The 21,394-nt window shown below is 45.6% G+C and overlaps 1 protein-coding gene across 8 annotated transcripts in view; it reads left to right on the top strand.

Annotated features, from left to right (window-relative positions):
- The window catches only part of ARHGAP17 (Rho GTPase activating protein 17), a 91,336-nt gene that overhangs the window by 57,106 nt on the left and 12,836 nt on the right, over positions 1-21,394 (top strand). For 7 of the 8 annotated variants that reach the window (XR_005016417.1, XR_005016418.1, XR_005016416.1 and 4 more), the window contains 10 exons: positions 142-223; positions 5,194-5,321; positions 6,765-6,876; positions 7,427-7,508; positions 9,698-9,778; positions 11,618-11,731; positions 14,166-14,257; positions 15,366-15,525; positions 17,196-17,429; positions 19,486-19,649. Coding sequence is in view for 5 of the 8 variants with exons in the window: in XM_036825099.1 (XP_036680994.1) it covers positions 142-223; positions 5,194-5,321; positions 6,765-6,876; positions 7,427-7,508; positions 9,698-9,778; positions 11,618-11,731; positions 14,166-14,257; positions 15,366-15,525; positions 17,196-17,429; positions 19,486-19,649 (1,249 nt within the window). In the remaining 3 variants the exon portion in view is untranslated. The remainder of the gene's footprint in view (positions 1-141; positions 224-5,193; positions 5,322-6,764; positions 6,877-7,426; positions 7,509-9,697; positions 9,779-11,617; positions 11,732-14,165; positions 14,258-15,365; positions 15,526-17,195; positions 17,430-19,485; positions 19,650-21,394) is intronic. The other variant, XM_036825103.1, reaches the window with a different exon arrangement.

Here is a 21,394-nt window from a genome sequence, read left to right as displayed (position 1 = left end):
ACGAGACGTTAAAGCATTGTAAAAGTTGAGTCATTTTAGCTTTTTTGCAAAAGATGTCATTTTTGGTTTTGCTCAGCCATTGTGTGTGTGTCCATCCAATGCTAACGTTACTTTTGTTTTTGAATGTGGGTCTGTTCTCAGTTATTAGAAGCTCAAGCAGATTACCATAGAAAAGCATTAGCAGTCTTAGAAAAGGCCCTTCCCGAATTGCGAGCCCATCAAGGTAACGTAACCTGCGTGCTGGCCTGATGCCTCCTTCTCGCCTCTGCCACTTCTGCCTCTGTTCTTCTTTACTCAGCTCCTTTGCATGCATTTCCTTTGGACAAAGCCTCTCTGCCTAGGCGGGCACTATTTCCCAGCACACTTTCATCTTCCCTTGCTGCATTCTCTAATTTCTTCCAAACGCAAATTAACATACTAATGGAACATTTGCAGTTCTTCTGAAATCTTCAGTTGAAGAGAAAGCTGCACCCTTTGGGGGAAGCATCTGTTTTTCTATCTTCTAAATAGGCTCAAAACATTCTAGCCTCTAATTATCTTTTCGCAAATCAGTTATTTGTTTCATAGGGCTTAATTCTAGCCCTGTGATTCCAAGAGCATACATCCTATGAAAAAAATTTTGGACTTCCCAAAAGGAATTTTAGAAGCCAGTACCTGATACCGCATCATCAGGCACATAATCAGTGTGATTGAATCGTGAGACCATGACCACCTCGTTCCGATCTTGTTCTCATCAGCGCTCACTTTGCCCACCATATTCAAGCACATTGCAGATCCTACCCTCAACTTACGAGTGGACCAAACTTTCCTTTGATGTTTAGTTTTAGACTGAACGTTAACTCTTTTGATTCTAATTCTCTCTGATTTGCCATCAGAGCATCTATCAGCAGAGATCAGTAAATGATCAGACATTCCTCTGTCACCTTTGGACCTGTTATCCTCTTTTGCTTATGGTATAGTCCTGACATTTGGAACTCAGGTGCCCCCGACAGAACCACTGGTCTCAAGCTGAAAGAGGATCAAGCCAGGTGCTGAGTGTGATGACTCTGTGATTGTGAAAGAGACTGAGCATGTGTGTGTAGGGGGCTGGTTATGTCTGTGCGTGCACACTGGCCCCTCAAGAATACCACTCCTCCTCCCCTAAATTGCAGGCGATCCCAACAGGGTGTGGCTTTGTGCCTGAAAGTCCTTAGATTTTGGAATCAGAAAATTCTATTTAGGACTTCCCTGGCGGTCCAGTGGTTAAGACTCTGCGCTTCCACTGCAGGGGGCGCAGGTTTGATCCCTGCTCGGGGAACTAAGATCCCGCATGCCACACAGCGCGACCAAAAAAAAAGAAAAGAAAATGCTATGTCTTGACTGACCCCTTAGCCAGATCTTTAGCCATCTCGAGTGTGGTGGCTCTGATTTGCTGGGCCAGTCTTCAGAGGACGAGCTGCCCTCGCTTTCCAAAGTGATCCCATTTCCTAATTCGTGGGTAATGGGGTTGAGTCAGAGCGCAAAGGAATGAAGCTGCTGGCGAACAGTCAGCCTCGCAAGGGGCCAACTCTTGCTGGCCCAGGTCAGAGCACCGGGAGCCTGTATTTACGGGGTACCTTCTGTGTGCGGGGCCCTGCACAGGACGCAACAGTAAACATCATCATCCTAGCCTTTGAATGGCTTTAAGCCTGGTTTGGAAAGGTTGACGAACGGGCACAAAAAAGAGAAGATTTAAGCAGCGCCACGCCCCCTTTTTTTAAACTCCCATTCTATTTTTACCCAAGGCTATTTTCCCCAGAGAAGTATGTCAGAAAGTCATGGGGAACAGGCAGGGGCAGGGAAGAGGTTTAGGCTGGAACAAGGGAAGCTGGTGTGTGACGGGGAGCAACCAGTGAAGGAAAGGAGATTCTTCTTTCTCTCTAAGGCTGCCGCCTTCACCCACGCCTTGGAATTCAACCCTTTTCACCTCTGCCTGTCCTCAAATCTGCCTCTCGTCTTAGTTCTGTCTTCCTCTTCCTTCTTCTCTGTTTTCAGAAAGACTCAGAGTGTCCTTACCGTAGGAAGAAAAAAACTGGACCCTCTGCCCCGTGCCCCCGTGCACCCTGGTCTCACACTCTCGGTCGGCTGGCCTTAGTTCGGTACCTGCCTGTCCTCAGCGTGATGCCCCGTTTCACTGCATTCTCCTTCGTTTTCCTGGGAGGTTCTTCGAATGACTCATTTCCATCGGCCACCTCCGTTTTCTAACCGCCTCCCCACCCCTAACGCTTTGCAGTCTGGTTTCTACTCCCAATCACCCTGCTATTAAAACAAACAGACAAAGAAACATTGCAAGTCCCAATGGGTGGATGATTCTGATTGTTAGATTCTGGCATTTGACGTGGCTTGAGCCGTCTCTTCCTTGTCAATTTTTTCCCCTCGTTTCACTCGATTGTTTTCTGTCATTGTTGAGGCTGTGTTTCCTTCATGTCTGTCCCCTCCTCAGAAGTCAAGCCTTTCCTGAGATCCAGTCCTTTCTCCTGTGTTCTTCTCCCTCCCTCCCTCCCACCTTTTCTCTCAAAATCCCCTCATTTTGGTGGCCTCCACTCACACCTGCATCTCCATCCTCTCAGGCTCAGCGTCAGTTCCCTTTGATGACTGGCTGTCACCTTAAACTCAGCGCATCTCAAGAAGCAAACTGATGCTTCCCCCACACCAGCTGGCCTTTCCTCCCCCCTCGTCTCCTTGGTTCCTCCTTTCTCCAAACAATCCAGGTTTCAAACCTTGGAGCCATCTTCTCCTTCCTTTCTGATACCCTCTGGCCGGGTTCCGTGCATTTTTCCCTCTGCTGTGCCCTCCTCTTCATTCTCACTGTCCCACTCTACTCCATGCCCCTGTCGCCCGGTGCACAAGTGTGGAATAAAGTGTCCATCCCCAGACTCAGGATCCCTGGTCTTTTCTCAGCCTATGTCCTCCTGGTCTATTTAATTCCTGTCAGTCTTCTAAGACCTTCGCCAAGCTCCCCTTCTTTGAGAAGCCTTCTCTGACAACTGAAGCCAACAGTGAACACTTTCGTCTCCTGAATCACTCTAGCATTTATGGTCTACACCAGAAGTCGCAAACAGCCATACCTCATTAAAAAAAAAAAAAGAAAAAATTTTTTTTTAAACTAATTGCCATCATTTAAAAATCAGACTCTTTTCACATAACAGTGCTAACTTCTGGCTTCTCTTGGAAGTCCAGAGGGCCTGGGACGCTGGATCTGCTTTCCCGCGTGGCGACATTGCTCTGGCGCCGAGGAGCAGCTGCTGCGTCTTGGCAGACCACGCCCTCCCCACCCCGATCCCGCACCTACAGGGCCCATCCGGCCCCCGCAGACGATTGTGTTTGCGACCCTAGTCTATACCATTTTTCTGCCATGGCTTAGCAAACGTGTCTTGTCTTGTTAACTGCTGTTGTGCGTCTGCCTGTGTGTCTTGTGTTTTCTTCACACTTAGACTGCTCTCACCCCAGGGGTGGGGGGGCCTCTGTGAACTCTGGGTGCCTGCTGCAGGGCCTCGCATGTCAGAGGTCTGTGGTTTGAGGAGCAGCCCCTGCGGTGGCGTTTGCCTCCGGAGTGGCCTCTAGGTCAGCGGCTCTCGCATCCACCCTCTGCCAACAGTACACCGAGGTGGGGGAGGGACACCCTGTCCAGGGTTTACTAGAAAGTTCCGGCAGGAGTCTGGACTGTGCCCGCCTCTCAGCATAGTAGGGTCTGGCATGGGGAGGTGATGGCAGGAGTCGTTTGCAGAACTCCCCTGGGTGATTCTGATGTATCCGCCCAGGCGAAGGGTCAGCTGGCCCTTTTCTGCCTGTGTTGAGAATCACTGCTTTAGATAAAAGGGAGAAAGTATTCAAGGTAAGATCTGGCCTTTGAGAGGACTGTCCCAGAGCTCTGTCTTCTGAGAAGGGCCAGGCCCTTGGATGCTTCTTGTGTTCGGAATTCCACTGACCAGGGCCGGGGCTGAAGCCAGGGACGAGGGGCCTCCGGACAGTTCTGAGAGCAGCCACTGCCTTCCGCCCCCCCCACCCCTTCCTTTAACCTTTACCCTACTTGCTCTTTCCATCAAGTTTTGACTTTTCACAAGCACCCAGGTCTGCGGGTTTGTGGGATCTCACTTTCCTTCCTGTGATGGGCCCCGCCTGCTCTCACGTGTAGGGCAGCCTCAGAGCCACGCTAGGGTAACACTGCCTGCCTGGAATCCAGGATTCGAATACCAGAGTGGCTGAAGGACACATGTCCACAGGCTGAGAGGGACGTGAGCCCTTCCTGTCGCTGGAAAGAACCATGCTTCCCCAGTGGAGTATTTTCCACCAACTGGTTTGCCCTCTTTGGCTTCTGTGTGCTTCTCAGTCGGTGCTGAATCTCTGCACCCCGCCAGGCAGGCCGGGCCCAACCACACCCTTCTTACTCTCCTTCAGTACATCCATGTCCTAAATGCCTGTTTCTGTTTCCCGCTTTATTGTATGTCTTTTTGCTAAGCTGCCTCAAATCTTTTGTGGAATGAAGCAGAGCATATGACTGGAAAATGATATGCAGTATTGCTTTGCTGCTGTCGGCACAGCCTCCAGCCTCAGCTGCCTTGGGGCTGCATTCTCTCCTACTCAGAATCTTGGACTGTTTGGGGATATGGCACCAGAAGTGCTGCATGTCCTGGAGATGTCGCCTCTAATAGGGGTTGGCATGGGCCCTCTCCAGTCCTGTATGACAATACTTGGCCTGTGTTTAAATTTTTAAGAAATTATTTCCTTTTTTAAAGGAAGGAGTCTATTTCTCGTCCTCTAGGTAGGAGACCAGTCATGCTTTGCATGGCTAGATAAATTTCTGTGAAAACTGTGCTCAGATGGACCATTGGCTTTAGCGCAAGGCAGCCCACCCGTCTCGGGTAAATGCGGGTGTGATGCTGGGCCAGAAGCACCCTCACAGCTTCCACTGGGCATCTTGCATTGGGCGCCACGTGGGCGCGTCAGGGCACCGATCCACTGGTCACCTCCCCAGCCTGGCACACATTTTGTACCCTAGTAAACGGGAAATGACAAAAATGAAGAGAATAGGTGCTTCCCCCTTTCCAAGTCCTTGGCTACGGGCTTTAAAAAAAATAATAATAATAAAAATCCCCTTCAGTAGTTTGGGGGAGGAAATAACTTGGCAATGCCGCGAGGTTGTCGAGTGTCTTACTGAATGGTCTGCTGCTCTAGATAAGTGGGCAGAGAAGCCCGCCTTCGGGACGCCTTTGGAAGAACACCTGAAGCGGAGCGGGCGCGAGATCGCGCTGCCCCTCGAGGCGTGTGTCATGCTGCTCCTGGAGACGGGCATGAAGGAGGAGGTGAGGCCCCGCCGCCCCGGCCGGCCGCTGCGGACCAGTGGCTCTCAAACCGCGCTCACCGTGACCACGTTTCACACTGACACCCTGTCCGTGTTGCCATGGTAGACCCTAAATGAAACAGAGGTTTCACAGAGCAGTAGTTACCTTGCCTACCCGCAGTACACTCTGCCTTTTTCTTTTTGGTCCCATTTGATTATTTCATTTTACGCTGTGGTTGTGATTTGTGAAAACGAATTTCATGAGGTACTGTAGAACCAGAGCTCCCATGAGCTTTAGTTTCTAATAATACGAATTTTATATCTGTGTTGTGCTATGCAGTGGGGTGGACGTTGGGGGGGGGCATTTACATTATTTTGTGGAATCCTTACCCAGAAAACCCCATGAACCAAGCAGGGCAGGTCTCATTACTCTTCTTGCGTAGACAAGGAATTCAGCACACAAGGAGTTCGTGCTGGGGCAGAGCTAGAATCAAAACACAAGTCTTCTTTTTCCTTTTGAAAGCTTAGTATTGAAGTGTAACGTACATATAGAAAAGTGCATGTATCATAAGTGAACAGCTTGATCCATTTTCACCATCTGAACTCACCCATGTAATCAGCACCCAGATCAAGAAACCCCCTGGGGAACCTTCCTTGCATTTGCTTCCAGTCACCGCCCCCCACCCTGACCCCATCAACGTGACCCCAGCTCCTAACAGCCTAGATCAGTGCTTCTCATCCGAGGCCAGTTCCACTGCCTCCGGGAAACATTTGGCAAGGTCTGCAGACATGTTTGATTGTCACAACTTGGGGAGCAGGGGGAGGAGTTGCTATACTATATATCCAGGGGGTAGAGACCAGGGATGCTTCTAAACATCCTTCAGTGCACAGGACAGCCTCACAACAAAGAATTACCTGGCCCAAAATGTCAGTACTGCTGAGGTTGGGAAACTCTGCCTAGATTAATGTTGCTAAAAGCCCAAGTCTTATAACTGCTGGCCCAATGTCTCCATAAGGCCTGCTCCCTTGGTTGACCTTTCATGGGTTTTTCTCCAAGTAACATTTAGGGCAGTGAAAGTGACCAGTAGCCAAGCCTAACAACTTTTCTTGAGATTTCAATTTTTAAAAAATATTCCTAAATTTAGAAAATCCATGGCGATCAACCTGGTGGAAGGATGAAATATTGCTTTTAAATAGATTCCTAACAGGCATGGTTATTTTGGCAATGGGGCAGGGCACGAGCTAGCACTGATTAAAAATGGTCTGCTCTCTGCCTGACACTCTGCCGGGGGTACAAGCTCAGTCTTCTGTACTCCTCCCGACAGCCCTGCAGCTCTCCTGGATGAGCTGTGCTGGAGCTGGGAGGGGCGTGGTGGGTGGAAGGCTCTTCCATCAGATTTTTACTGCCACTCAGTGTAAGGCTCACAACTTGAACTTGCTACTAACGGCTTTTCATTGTCTTTAGGGCCTTTTCCGAATTGGGGCTGGGGCCTCCAAGTTAAAGAAACTGAAAGCTGCTTTAGACTGTTCTACTTCTCACCTGGATGAGTTCTACTCAGACCCCCATGCTGTAGCAGGTGAGCTCCAAGGAGGCGCCCTCAAGGTGGTAACAGATCATCAGTTAAAGATCCAATATTAAGTGACAGTTAAAATTAAATGGTCTCCTTATAAGTTTAAGTGACAAAACTGAAATGACAAATAAAACTGAAAAGCGTGTGTGCGTACACTTACACATGCATATCTTTTCTATTCCTGTTTTGGGGGTTTTGTTTTGTTTTCCTGATTATTAAGTAAAGGTGAAGGTAGCTTATAATCCAAATGTTTAGAGGCATGCTTTTATTTTCTTCCCTTTTACCCCCAAATCTCCATCTGCCTAGAGAGATGATGTCTTATTAAGAAGATAGTTTTGAAACTAATTTTATTTTCTATTGATCTCTCAATATATTTTACAAGGGATGGAAATTGTTTTATTAGCATTTCATTCTCTAACCACTCCTGCCAATTCATGATTTATTCTATACATTGTGAACGGTTATAGTTGATATCATTTCAATTTGCAAAATAATATATCCTGAGAGTTCCGGCCTTGCCCCTTGTCATACTCAAAGAGGGTGTTAATAATTTCAGGTGCTTTAAAGTCCTATTTACGGGAACTGCCTGAACCTTTGATGACTTTTAACTTGTATGAAGAATGGACACAAGTTGCAAGGTAAGTTTAAAGAACACCTAGTTTTAAAAGCTAAAGGAAACGACGCAATACTCTGTCCCCTTTGTAAATCATCTTACCCTTGGGGATCATAAAAATAACATTAAAGGGCCTCCCTGGTGGCGCAGTGGTTGAGAATCCGCCTGCCAATGCAGGGGACACGGGTTCGAGCCCTGGTCCGGGAAGCGGAGCAACTAAGCCCGTGCACCACAACTACTGAGCCCGCGTGCTGCAACTACTGAAGCCCATATGCCTAGAGCCAGTGCTCCGCAACAAGAGAAGCCACCGCAATGAGAAGCCCACGCACCACAACGAAGAGTAGCCCCCTCTCACCGCAACTAGAGAAAAGCCCGCGCGCAGCAGCGAAGACCCAACACAGCCAAAAATAAATAAATTTATAAAAAACAATAATAATAACATTAAAATAGTGTATTTAGAGCTGTGTGGGAACTCAGCTGTGTAATAATATAATGTTACCATTATCAGTAACAATAGTTGATGCTTACTGAGCACTTACTGAGTGCTGAGTACCGTAGTAATCCTTATGCCCATTACTTCCTGTAGCCCATAATTAATGACATAAAAGGCAGAAGTTGTTGTTATCCTCCTTTTACAGATGAGGAAACTGAGGCTGGGGGAGGAATGGCGTCATATAATTGGCAGAGCTGGAATTCAGACCCAGAACTCTCTGCCCCAAAGCTGGAGTTCCTGTTGTTTATCCCTTCCCCTCCATTCCCAGCTTCCGTCTGCCCGGAAGTCGTTGGTTTAAGCAGGGCAGTCTTGTTGCAAAAGTTCTAGAGGTTTCTCTCCAGCCGACCAGCCCACCTCCTTGTCAACTTGTCCCTCCCGGTTCTCACTCAGAGGTGCCTAATTCCTCACCTGTAAGGGAAGAGGAACACATCTCCCCTGCCCTCCCACTCCTCCCCCCATCTTCAGATGCAGTCACCCGTTCCCATCAAAGAAGCCGTGTGCTCCGATGAGCTTTATGTCGTCACTTGAACCAGGCATTTGAGCTTTTCTCTGTAGCTGTGGAGTGAGAGACTTTGTCCCTGGTAGGTGGTGAGGATTTTAAAGTCAGAGTAAGTTCTTGGTCTGGTTGTGTCCTTGGAACCCAGCCCAGGGCGCAGCCTGCCGTGATGCCTGTGTCTGTGGGGCTGGAGGAATGGAACCTGCCCTCAGTGTCAGGTTGGGGCTCTAGGGCCTCTTATTGGGTGGGCGCCTTCGCTGCTCCTAGGCCTTGACTCTCTCCTCTGTTCTGAGACTCCCAGACTCATCCTGTGAGGAAATAAACTGTAAAGGAAGGTATCCGTCCACTGGTGTGTTGCTTCTACACTTGAGAACGGTCATCCCCTCCCGGTGACACATCGACTAGCTTCTAAAGTATAATAATGTTTAACCCCTACCCGAAGCTCTGCAGGCTGGTTCAGTTGTGGGGGAGGTTTTAAGTCCAAAGGCATGTCGTGTGGGCAACTTCGAATGCTCTGTCCTGCTGGTGGGCACAGTTGACTCTGTTTTGCAGGCTCTTTGGGCCTGGGAAAGCTTGCATGTTGAAACTCTACAGCAGAAGACCTCCTGCAATTGCTTCACAACAGAAAGGGCTTCTTGGCCTGGAGCCTTTGAGCAGTACTGAGAGCAGGGAGAGACCCAGGGGTCTGGGTGCCGGGAACATCTGGCTCCCCGAGGCTGTACGTGAATATACACATTCTCTAGACAGAATTTTCAGAACGTCTCCTGTGTGCCACGCATTGGTCTAGGTGGTTTCTCACTGTTCTGCCTCTGAAGCCTCACGGTCACTTGGCAGAATTAACATTCTTAATCCCCAGTTTGGCACATCAGGAGACTGAGTCTTGGCAAGGCTGACTAACTGCTCCGAGTATGTTAGTTAGTATTGGACTCCAAATTTCTTGCCCCCAAAAATGGGCTTTTTAAGAAATTTTTATTTATTTATCTTTTTAATTTTGGCTGCACCATGCAGCTTATGGGATCTCAGTTCCCTGACCAAGGCTTGAACCCGGGCCACGGCGGTGAAAGTGCCAAATCTGATCCACTAGACCACCAGGGGACTCCCGCTGTGCTGTTTTCCAGCTGTGCTTTCTCTGTCAGTAGAGGCATTGCTGTTAATACAGCAGATGAACACAGGTGTTCCTAAAATGAGTACTAATAAATGGTTATGAATAAATTTTTTTTCTCAGTGTACAAGATCAAGACAAAAAGCTTCAGGATTTATGGAGAACATGTCAGAAGTTGCCGCCACAAAATTTCGTTAACTTTAGGTATGTACGATTGGCACCCTGCAAATTAAGCCACCAAGCTACAGTGAAGAATGGTTTACTCCACAGCAGAGAGGCCATTTAATTCAAGCATGTTTGGCATATCAAAAAAAATGCTCTGGAGGGTAACTCGGGTTTGCCGGGAACGGGATTTGATGTATATTACTGTGATGCATCTGAAGCACATTGATTGTGTCTGGCATTAATAGGTAGGTCGCCTGATCATTTTATCGCTGCGGCTATTGGGGGAAAAAAATTCTTGTGGAAAGGTTGACTGACAATATGTTGGATTTGGAGTCTAAATTGTCCAGTATCTAAAAGGCAAAAATTAAACAATAGCTGTACTTTCTGTAATATCTTTCATATATGGTACATAATTTATTTTAAGCGGAGCACAAATCATCCTACTAAATAAAATTTCAAGAAATGCAGATTATGTATTAGTTTATGGAATGACTATGTTTTTGGGAAATTTTACCATGGAATAAATTTCTAGGATTTAACCTCTATCTTCCCTTTAAAATATTTTCCCTTAAAATATAACTTTGCAGAAGCATAGAGAGAAGGGTAAAAGGTAGCCCCAGGTAATAAAGTCATTTAAAACCAAAGAAAATGTTGTGAGAGGATTTGGTCCAAAATGACATACTTTACTGGTGAAATTTCTGGTATGTCACTTGACCGTTAATTTCAGTCTTAGGTCCTGTCACTAAGCTAAGCTAAACATTCTCTTTTAATATCTTAACTCTCAATTTTGCCTTATGAGTGCATTGATATTTATAATATTCCTTATTTGACTCATTTAACACACCCAGCTTGGAATTGCAGATACTCTTAGCCTATTTAGTGTCTTACGGTAGAAACAGAATTACAGTTCTTTTACTTTGGGATTTAGCCTTTTATGTTTGTTTAATTTACTCATTATAATTTTTACTAATTGTTTGTTGAATAGGGAGGACATTCCCATGGTTCATAGTTCAAAGATTTACAGTGGAAAAAATCTCTCTCCTCTTCCTCTCTCCCAGCCACCCTACTTCCTCTCCTGAGACACAACCTATGTTTTCAGTTTCTTATATATCCTGTCAGCAAGAGTTGATACATATAGAATCAAATATATATATATACACATACATATGTACAAACATTTCTTTCTCTCACAGCTTTCACTTTTTTTAAAAACCAAATGGCAATGTATATTACATACATCATTCTCCTCCTTGCCTTCTTTGCTTAATATACATCCTGTAGGTTTGTCCATACCAGTACCTCTTACTTTTTTATGACTGCATAGTACTCCACTGTGTGGATATGTTGTAATTTATTTAATCAACCCCCTATTGGTAGATAGTTGGGTTGTCCTTAATTTTTTGCTTTTATAGTGCTGTTCTTGTACATAAGAGAGTATATCTATATGATAGATTGGATATCTTCATAACTACTGCCTAAAGCATTTTCAAATACAGTTTCTTTTAAGCAATATACCTATACTTCTATTTTTTTATTATGTTTGTATTAAAAACATTGATCCCATTGTTAATCATAGTATAATCTATTTCGGGGTAGATAGATTAGGGCATAAAGGAGAAACGGATTAGAAACACACAGCATATAGAGATCGAATCTTTGAGGTTTACGTTTGATCTGTTTTCGCCTTTCAAGCCCTAAACTATCTGTTCCCTGAAACAAAGAACACACGCTTAACCCGAGCCCGATTTGGATTTTGTCATTTAACAGCCTGCATTTAGCACCTGAGCAGTCTGGGGCTGAGCGCACCCGGACAGGGAGATACTATTCCTCCAAATATTTCAGAGTAGATGCTCTCCCCCTTCTCTTTTTGTTCCATAGGTATTTAATCAAGTTCCTTGCAAAGCTTGCTCAGACCAGTGACATTAATAAAATGACTCCCAGCAACATTGCAATCGTGTTAGGCCCTAACTTGTTATGGGCCAAAAATGAAGGGTGAGTAATCATTTCCCATATTCTATTATTTTAACTTCTTTCCACCTGATGGGAACAATAGAAATGTAACTCACTTCTGAAGTTGATCTTTCCCTTTAGCTGACTTTCTCGGAGCACCGCTGTGAGCTGGGTCCTGTCCCAGACGCTGGTCACACAAAGGTGTAGGAGACCTTGTCCCAGTGCTCAAGGGGCCCCAGTCCTGGGCAGCCAGGCAGGTGGACGGCTATAGTGCAGTGCTAAGCTCCGCATACACGTCTGTGTATCACAGACGTTATAAAGGAGGAACACAGCTCAGGTTGAGAAGTTCAGGAGGCGATGGCACTTGAGGGGCTGAAGGATGAATGGTTTCCCACGCGTGGGACCTGAATGAGCCCCACACGGCGGGTGTGAAAGGGCCTGGAGCACAGGGGCCATGAGGCTGTGGCTGAGGTTTATGGAGCTGGAGCCGGGTTAGGAAGGGCCTCACGTATCTTGCTGAGATGTTAGGAACTTATTTTACGGGTCATGGGGGGAAGGGAGCATCAGAATTTCTCAGCAGAAGAATGACTTGATCAAATTGCATTTAGAAAGATAATTTGTTGGCACTGAGAGCTGTAGATGGACTGGAGGAGAGGGATCGGGGAGGTCAGCTAGAAAGCGTCTGGGAAACCACTCACGTTGTTGTCTGCTCTGTTTGGTGGCATTATGATGATCCATTTAATCCTCACAAGTTACCTTTCGGAGTTGGTGCTTTTGTCCTCACTTTTGCAGATGAGGATGCTGAGGCTTAGAGAGGACGAATCATTTGCTTAAGGTTGCACAGCAGGGAAACGGTGGGGCCCACAGAGTCTGTCCTTAAGCTTCACCACCCTTCCCTGCCCCCCGTCACTGCTGTTCAGCTTTGTAAAATCATGAGCGGTTCAAATTTCCATCAAAAAATGCAGGGACTTTCTGAATCAAAATCTTTCTATCTTTAACTCATTCACTCTCTCATATATGCTCACTCTTGTTTCAGAAAGTATTTATAAGATTCTTTACAGAGATCCAATGTCATAAAGCAAATGAAAGATAAGTGGATATAAAAGCTAACTACATAGCACGTCACATCTTATAGCAAATAAATTCCAGGAAGACCAAAGAGGTAAATATAAAGAGTGATGTCATAAATATGGCAGGTTAAAAAATAAATAAATAAACATAAACATGGCAGGTAAATATTTATTAGCTTTTGGGATATAAACAAATTTTATAAACATAAAATCAGTTCTGGAAACAAAAAGATTTAGCTCTATAACAGCTAGAAACTTCTGTAAGTCAGAAAGCTCCTTAAATAAATGGCAATTCACAAACCAGGAGTTCCTCCAAAAATATCCAGATATATAAAAAGGTCTTGAAATCAATAGACAAACAGTACCTCCTCAAGAAGAAAACTTTGCAAAGAACACGAGTGGACCGTTCCTCCCCAGTTCTAAGGTTCTAAGGTTCTAAGGTACAAGAGGCATCAGAATCCAGATGGGCAGAGGGAAGTGTGAACAGGTGGGGAGGGTAATTTACAGGCAGAGCTGGCATTTTAAGCTGGAATTTAAAAGGAGCTAGAACTTTCACCTGGTTGGAAATTGGGGTGAAAATGTTCTCCCCAGTGGAAAGAGAGGTCAGAGTGATAAAATGAGGGAGGAGATAGGTTTGGAGCAGTCAGGTGTGGGATCCAGCCTATCAGGGATTCAGTGTCTTCATTTATAAGGCCTCAGAATAGTCCCCATGTTGTAAAAATTAAATGCAGGGAGGAATCTGAGGCTCTGAACATGGTAGGTGCTCAGTAAATGTCAGGCCCTTGCAGCTTGTCTGCTTTCCCGTGTTCTGACTCTGAACTGGACATGAGCCCTTCAACAGCAGGAACAACGATTCTTCTTTATTTTCTTCCTTGTGGGCCCTGGGCATTCGGACACAGTCAACTTCTGAACATGCATCTTGGGACCAGTCCACATACGTGCGTGACATCCTTAATAATATGTGTAAATGCGGGGGCCCAGGTCTTCTGATGATCAGAGGCACCCTGAAACACTGCATACGCTTGGCTGCATTCTAGGCAGAATGGCTTTGTGGTGATCTGGAGACTTAGAAGATGACTCCCAGGGGCAGGACTGTGCCAGTGGGTAAATGCAACCCTGTCCCCAAACAACTGAAAACCAGCATTTTGACACACTGTTGGTCACTGACTTACGCCTAGTTGTTATCACAACACAGACTAAGAAGTGACAGCCGAGTCAGGGCAATTTTTCTTCCTGGGTCATCACTGCCACACACCCCCTAGGCCAGGGCCTTGTGGATTTAATTTTTGCATTCGTACTTAAATGTTTTATCCTTTAGATATAAAAAATTGAATTGCCCTGACTCAACCTGCAGAAATCAGGGGCTGCCCGGGGAGGTGTTTTAACTTTGTGAACTTCCTTTGCAGAACGCTAGCCGAAATGGCAGCGGCCACATCCGTCCACGTGGTTGCTGTCATTGAACCCATCATTCAGCATGCCAACTGGTTCTTCCCTGAAGGTAACTGCCGCTCCGAGTTCATTGGCTCCAAAAGCACAATAATATACAACAACAGTATAAAAAATCTTTTTAAAGAAGCAGATACTTCAGTAATCCCTTCATGATTATATAATTGGCTTCACTTTTTCACGTTTCTTCATATTTTGACAAAGCAATAACCACATTATTGTGTATTTCACTTTGTTTCACTTAACATAGAGTCATTCATTCAGGCAGTGTATACTGAACACTCACTAGGCGCATATGTTTGCTGGTAAGACATGCTGTCTTCCCTGGAGGAACTTGGTCACTGGAGAAGGAGGCTTTATCCTCAGAGAAATTGTAACACATGGCACATTAGAAGGAAGATGGATGGGGAATGAGTTGACAACTCATGCTGGGCACAAAGTGCCAGGGATTGCTTTATAGAAGAGGTGACACTGAATATGCAGGGATCCTCAGAGGTTCCGTGGCTCCCCTCGCGGGTACTGGTTGGGCAAGTGCTGGGAGTCTGGACCTCCCACCCCAGCTTTGCCCAGAGCAGCCCTGTTGTCAGCCTCTGGCGTGTAAGCTCCATGAGGCCAGGACGCGCTCACCTTTTCTTTACCACTGACGTCCGCCATCAAGAATCACGCCCCACTCATGTAAGGTTGCGCGGTAAATGTGTGATGGGTGAATGAATATTGTCATTCTGTCCAAGATTTCCTTTGAGAAAATGAGTCTTCAAAATCTGCTATGGGCAGTATGGAATTGATGTTGCCTTTTATTTCTATTTAATATCAAGCTGTAAATATCTTATTTTTTTATGATTCAAATAAGTATAACCCATGCTCACATTCCTCTTCTGTATTCCATGATTTTTTTTTTAACAAAAAAAGAAAGCAGGGGAGTTGTGTGACTTGGATTCTGAATCATACCCCCTCCCCTATTTCTGGTTTTCTTATTTTACCCGCCACCCTGGTTTGGTAAACTGTCCTTTAAGAAGGTGAGAGTGCCCGGGGCTTCCACCTGTGAAATAGGGAGGGCTTGTGGATGGAAGAATGAGGCTCCTATTCCAGTGGGGTGTTCTCAAGCTCCCTCAACCCCTGTGCCCTGTGTCTCATATACACTTGTTTCTTTCTTCTGGCAGAGGTGGAATTTAATGTCTCAGAAGCATTCGTACCTCTCACCACCCCAAATTCCAATCACTCATCCCACACTGGAAATGACTCTGTCGACTCGGGGACCCTGGAGAGGAAGCGGCCTGCCAGCATGGCGGTGATGGAGGGGGACCTGGTGAAGAAGGAGAGGTGTGTGCAGAGCTATTGACTTTCACACCGGCGATAGATGGCTCAGAGAGGAGTCGGTGGACCCACCGTCCCTGGTCCTGCCTCAGTGGACTTGCCACTGGGGAGTGGCCTGCACCCAGGCCTGTTAAGAGTCCAGCTAGTTTCAGGAATTCTGCTTTAGTCCATTCCAAACATTACTCTGACCCCAAAGTAGGTGTGTAGCTTGTCAGTTAACAATCATCCCTGACGCATTCAAGCTTTACTTGGTGGTCTCTGATAAGCCCTACCCAGTAGCATCACACACATGTTACAGATTCACCTAAATGTACTTGATTGGGGAAAAAGAGAGAAAAAGAAAAAAAAAGTTAAATATTGTGGACGTCTGTCCAGGAGTGAATGTGAGAACAACCTACCTCTCGCAGTGACATGTGCGAGTTGGTGTTTGAAGACATATATTCTTAGTATATAACCTGGCCCCTCATTGGAAGCCAACCATAGAAACCTCAGTTTTTGCCAATTCTGGAATCAAAAAAAAAGTCTGTGTTGGACTTAGTGAGAGACAGTACTAGTCTCTATTACTAGGCTCCTTGGGTGATTTGTGGGATTTTCAAAGGTTATTAAGGCTATTTGTGATTTTTGCCTTCAGATGCCAATCTATCTGACATGTGTGCTGAAGTGCCACTGGGTTCACCAATAATGCTGAGTTAGAAGTCATGTGCTTTTCTCGCATACATGCAATAATGTTACTGAAAATAGTTTTACATGAAAACTAAACAACAAGCTCTTATTCTAATTGCCCAATCTTATAGTGTGGTCTGTTTTTTATTTTGCCTTTTTTTTTTTAAACCCATAGCAAAGGAAAAAGCTTTACTTTTCTATTCTGTCACTTCTCTGAACCCACATTCCCACATTCGGAAGTGCTTCCTGATGACAAACTCTGTCCTCCACAGAATTAGCCTTTATGCATTTTAAGTTACAAAATGGAATGTTATGGGTCTAGTTAGCACACAATAAACAGTTCTTAGACATCTTCCTGGATGGATTCCCCCCGCCAACTGACCCAGTAGCCACAAGCTCAGGGAGCCATGTGTCTTTTTATTTTTCAAACTGGAGAAACGTGTTAAAGTTCATACACCAGTGGGCTTCAGTGAAAAGTGAATATCCCTTCTAACCTGTCCTCCAACCACCATCCCCTTCCCCAAAGCAACTATCTTTCCAATCCTACACATCCTCTCAGATACATTCTTTGCATACGCATAGACCAGTGTTCGTACATCTCAGCTTAAGAGGCAGTGCGATGTGACAGCCTTACGTTGCCACTGGTGGCACTTCTGCACTCAGCTTCCACCCTGATGCCCAAACACACAGGTTCGAGATAATCGCCTTGTACATCGTACTGTGGAAATAAAAACACAAGCATGATGTCGCTTACTCAAGATGAAGCCTGCCCGTTTGCTTTCAGCTGCTCATGCCCACTTTGAGAAAGGCCAGGTCCACGTTTAAAGCGCACTTGAGTTGCTTGCCTGGGTAACAGGAGTGACCATTAATCTGGTCCTTGCCGCTTCGTTGCATGCTGGGCAACTTGGGTGGCTGTCCCTGCGTGTGGGGTTTTACACGCGAGGACCGATGGGCTTCTGTGTCAGTAGTCGGCTTGCGTGGTGTGTTGTTGACTGTTTCTTCTCTCTGTGTAGCTTTGGTGTGAAGCTTATGGACTTCCAGGCTCACCGGCGGGGTGGCACCCTAAATAGAAAGCACATATGCCCTGCTTTCCACCCGCCACTCCCGCCCACAGATGGCAGCACCTTGGCTCCAGCAGGCCCAGAGCCCCCTCCCCAGAGCTCTAGGGCCGAAAGCAGCACAGGGGGTGGGACTGTCCCCTCCTCTGCGGGCATACTGGAGCAGGGGCCCAGCCCGGGCGACAGCAGGTAAGGAGGCCAGCATCTGCTGGCAGTGGGTGCCAGACACCCCAGCCTTCTTGCAGGCGCTGGCCTGTGGGCATGGCCTCCATGCCCCAAGGATCACTAGGCACGGAGTGAACCAGCTTTGCCTTCACTCCTCCGGTTGGCAAAGGATGGAAAAAAAGACTGCAAATTGCTTGCTTCCTTTCCTGTTTTCAAAAGAAAGCAACATTTGTTTGCATTCTTTACCATACTGCTTTGGGGCTGGAAGCCAGAAGCCGATAGGTGTCTAGCAGTCTTATAAGCCTCTCTTACCTGTTTGGTGTGTACTCGTTTTTCGTGTACCATTTGCTTGTTGTCATTCAGTATGCTAACTAGTAAACATTTGAATGCAACAAGTTAGTGAAGTTATTATATTCCTGGCATTCACTCACTCATCCATTCATTCATCCGTCCATCCATTTATCCACCATTCATCCATCCATCCATCCATCCAATCAGATTTACTGAATAACTGAGTACTGAATAATATGTGCTGTCTCTGCTATACTGAGCATCCCCCCAACCCCCTGGCTTTCAGTCTTGTAGGGCAGGTGATACACGAGTACAAGATAGAAAATGTGATGATAGGTTTTCTTAAAAAGCTCTTTTGTTGCTTCACCTTTTGATTAACCACCTGGAGTGGACTAAGAATATATAGCAACTTTAAGGAAAGATACCTTTGAAGTTGAGACCTTTATTTAATTTGCACAAATTCAGTTCTCCACTCTGACCCAGGCAGATGACCACCAGAGGCCACTTCAGGTGGTATCTCGGGTCGTTCAGAACAGGCAGCTGCTGTAAAAGATGAGCCCCTCTAGTACGTGCTAACATTTTTATTGCATTTGGTCTACCTTGGCCACCTATAAGGCACTAAATGATTATATATAAAGTAAAATAAATGATAAAACAAGGATGGCCTGTTAATCGTGTACTTTTTTTCTGCCCAGAGGTGACTGTGCCTTGGGAGAACTCCCTCACCTCTTCTTCTTTGGGTGGAGGGAGAGTGCCTCGTGCCGTGTGAAGCTAGCTGCTTAGGAGATGGGAATCTCGTTAAATCCTCGTAGCTGAACTCTGAGGACTTTGTGCATTCCTGAATACCTTTCTACCAGCATAATTTGAGGAAATTCACTTTTTTGGTTAAAAATATCTAAGGCTTCAAACTCCCTAGTGCTTCACGTGCACGTCGTAAGCTCCACGTTGGTCTTTCCGTAACTGCTACCGCACGTGTATTCGTTTAGGCTTAAATCTTTTTCTTGGAGAAAAAAAGTCTTAGCAAACTCTTACACATTTTCATTTACCTGTAGCGTTCAATTTGTTTAATCAAGGCTAAATATATTATTTAAGACAATAATTAGTCTTCACTGCAGAAGGACAAATAGAATGTCAGTTATCAATTTGCTCTTTGTTTCTTTTGCTCTGTAGATATTTTTGTGTACATCTCACTAATGCCATTTACTCTTTGGTGACCTTGACAAACTGTAGCTATAAAGTTCAGTATAAAAAGTTCTGAGCCAGGAATTAGGAAGCCTGAGTTCTGATCCCTACCCCAGTATTAACCAACTCTGGACCCTGAGCAATCACTTAGCCTCTCAGAGTTTCTGTTTCCTGAAGTCCAAATTATTGATAATAGTTGAGCACTTTGTAATTTAGAGTAGTGTTAGTATTTTGCTATTGCATTTACTTAGTTTTGTGCAATGTATATGACAAAAATCGCATTATTTTGAAGTCCAAAAACCCTTTCATGTTTTTAAATATTGCCCAATTTAAGTACAAGCACACTAGAACTTGAAATGGCCTATGTCATGATATTTAAGTGGCAAAGTAGTTGGAAGATAGTCTGATGCCATGAATCTCATAAAATCTGTGGTCCTGTGTGGCACCAAATATTAGCTTCCCAAACCCAGAGTGAGCTATTTAAAATTTCAGATCACCTCCTTGGCCGCTGCAGTGAAAACTCTAGCTGGAATCTGATATTTTACAGCATGTTCAGCTTTTCTAGCTGGGAGTGCCTGACGTCTAACTTGGCTTCTGCTCCCCTTAGCCCTCCAAAGCCCAAGGATCCTGCGGCTGCACCTGCACCCGGGAGAAACAGCAGTCAGGCGGCCCCCGGCCAAAGCCAGGCCCAGGCCACTGCCGGCTCCCATCAGCTCGCCGTGGGCCCTACGCACAATTCCGCCGGCCCGAGCCCTCACACGGTGCGCCGAGGTAAGTCACCACCTTTACTCCGCGCGCCCTTGGGGAGGGATGTGCAAACCTTCCTGGGTCGGTGCAGGGGTCAGGTTGAGAAACTTGTTCCGATGGTTCCACGTCTGTTATAAAACGGCAAGCAGAAAAACCAGTCGTTAAGGAAAAGAATCATTAAAGGGAGATGGAAAAATGGGGAGCAGGAAAGCAGACGTTTAAGAATATGTTCAAGCTACAAAGCTTAACGAACAGTCATTTCTGCAGAAACGCCCCCCGTTTTCCAGGAATCTGGTGCTCCAAGCCCTCGCTCTGCTTTGGAACTGCCACGGCCTGGCCTCTGTCCCAGCCAGGCTTCGTGAGTCTGGGAACACTCGCACCCTCTGGATTGGGATCAGGGCCTTCTAGTTCCCTATTCACATGTAATCTGAACTGCTACTACCTGTGCCCTCGTGGTCCCCCACCCAGCAGCCGGGGAAATGGCTTTTTTTTCTTTCTTTCTTTTTTTTTTAGTTGAATGAAGGATTCTTTAAATTCTATAGTGCTTTACAATTTTCAAAAGTTTCACACAAATGATTACATGTAATCCCATAATAACCCCTCCTTTTTTTCCCTACTCCTATCTTGCTCCTTCCCTCTACCCTCTCCCCACTGGTAACCACTAGTACATTCCCTGTATCTGTGAGTCTGCTTCTTTTCTGTTTTATCCACTAGTTTGTTGTATTTTTTAGATTCCACACATAAATGATATCACATAGGATTTGTCTTTCTGTCTGACTTATTTCACTCAGCATAATGCCCTCCAGCAGGGGGTGGCTTTAAAACACAAAGCAGAGCGTGTCATCCTGGCTGAAGCTCTCCAGTGCCTTCCATGCAGACCTCCCACCACGTACCCTACGTGGCCTGGCCACGTGGTCTGGCCGGGCCGCCTCTGAGCCCAGCTCTTCCCCTGCCCCCTCACTCATGTCAGCCTCGCTGGTCTGCGCTCTGCTCCTCAGTGCACTAACCTTATTCCCTCTTTAGAGCTTCCACACATGTTCTCTTACAGAACATTCTGTCCCACATCTTCACATGGTTCCTTCTTTTTTATTTTATCGGGGTAAGAACACAACATGAGATCTACCCTCTTAAATATTTGTGTACAGTATCCAGTACTGTACTCTTAAGTGTACAATATAGTATTGTACTCTAGGCACAATGATGTAAAGCTACCTGACATAATTGAAACCTTATGCCTATTGAATACCAGCTCTCCATCACTCCCCATCTCTACTCTATACCCCCAGCCCCTGGCAACTCCCATTCCACTCTCTGATTCTAAGAGTTTGACTATTTTAGATACTTCATGTAAGTGGAATCGTGCAGTATTTGTCCTTTTGTGACTGGCTTATTTCACTTAGTATAATGTCTTTAAGGTTTGTCCATGTTGTTATATATGACAGAATTTCCTTCCTTTTTAAGGCTAAATAATATTACATTTTATATAGATACCACATTTTTTTAATCCAGTCATCTGTCAGTGGGCATATAGGTTGTTTCCATGTCTTGGCTATTGTGGATAATGATGCTTCAGTGACCATGGATGTGCAAATATTCTCTTCAGGATCCTGATTTCAGTTCTTTTGGATAAATACCCAGAAATGGGATTCTTGAATCAATATGGTAGTTCTATTTTAAATTTTTTTTAGGAGCCTCCATACTGTTTTCCATAATGGCTGTACCAATTTACATTCCCACAAATAGTGTATGGGAGTTCCAGTTTCTCCGTA

Source organism: Balaenoptera musculus, chromosome 15 (genome assembly GCF_009873245.2).
Source record: "Balaenoptera musculus isolate JJ_BM4_2016_0621 chromosome 15, mBalMus1.pri.v3, whole genome shotgun sequence".
Classification (NCBI taxonomy): domain Eukaryota; kingdom Metazoa; phylum Chordata; class Mammalia; order Artiodactyla; family Balaenopteridae; genus Balaenoptera; species Balaenoptera musculus.
The sequence above is the reverse complement of the archived record's forward strand: the minus strand, read 5'-3'. Positions and strand labels throughout refer to the sequence as shown.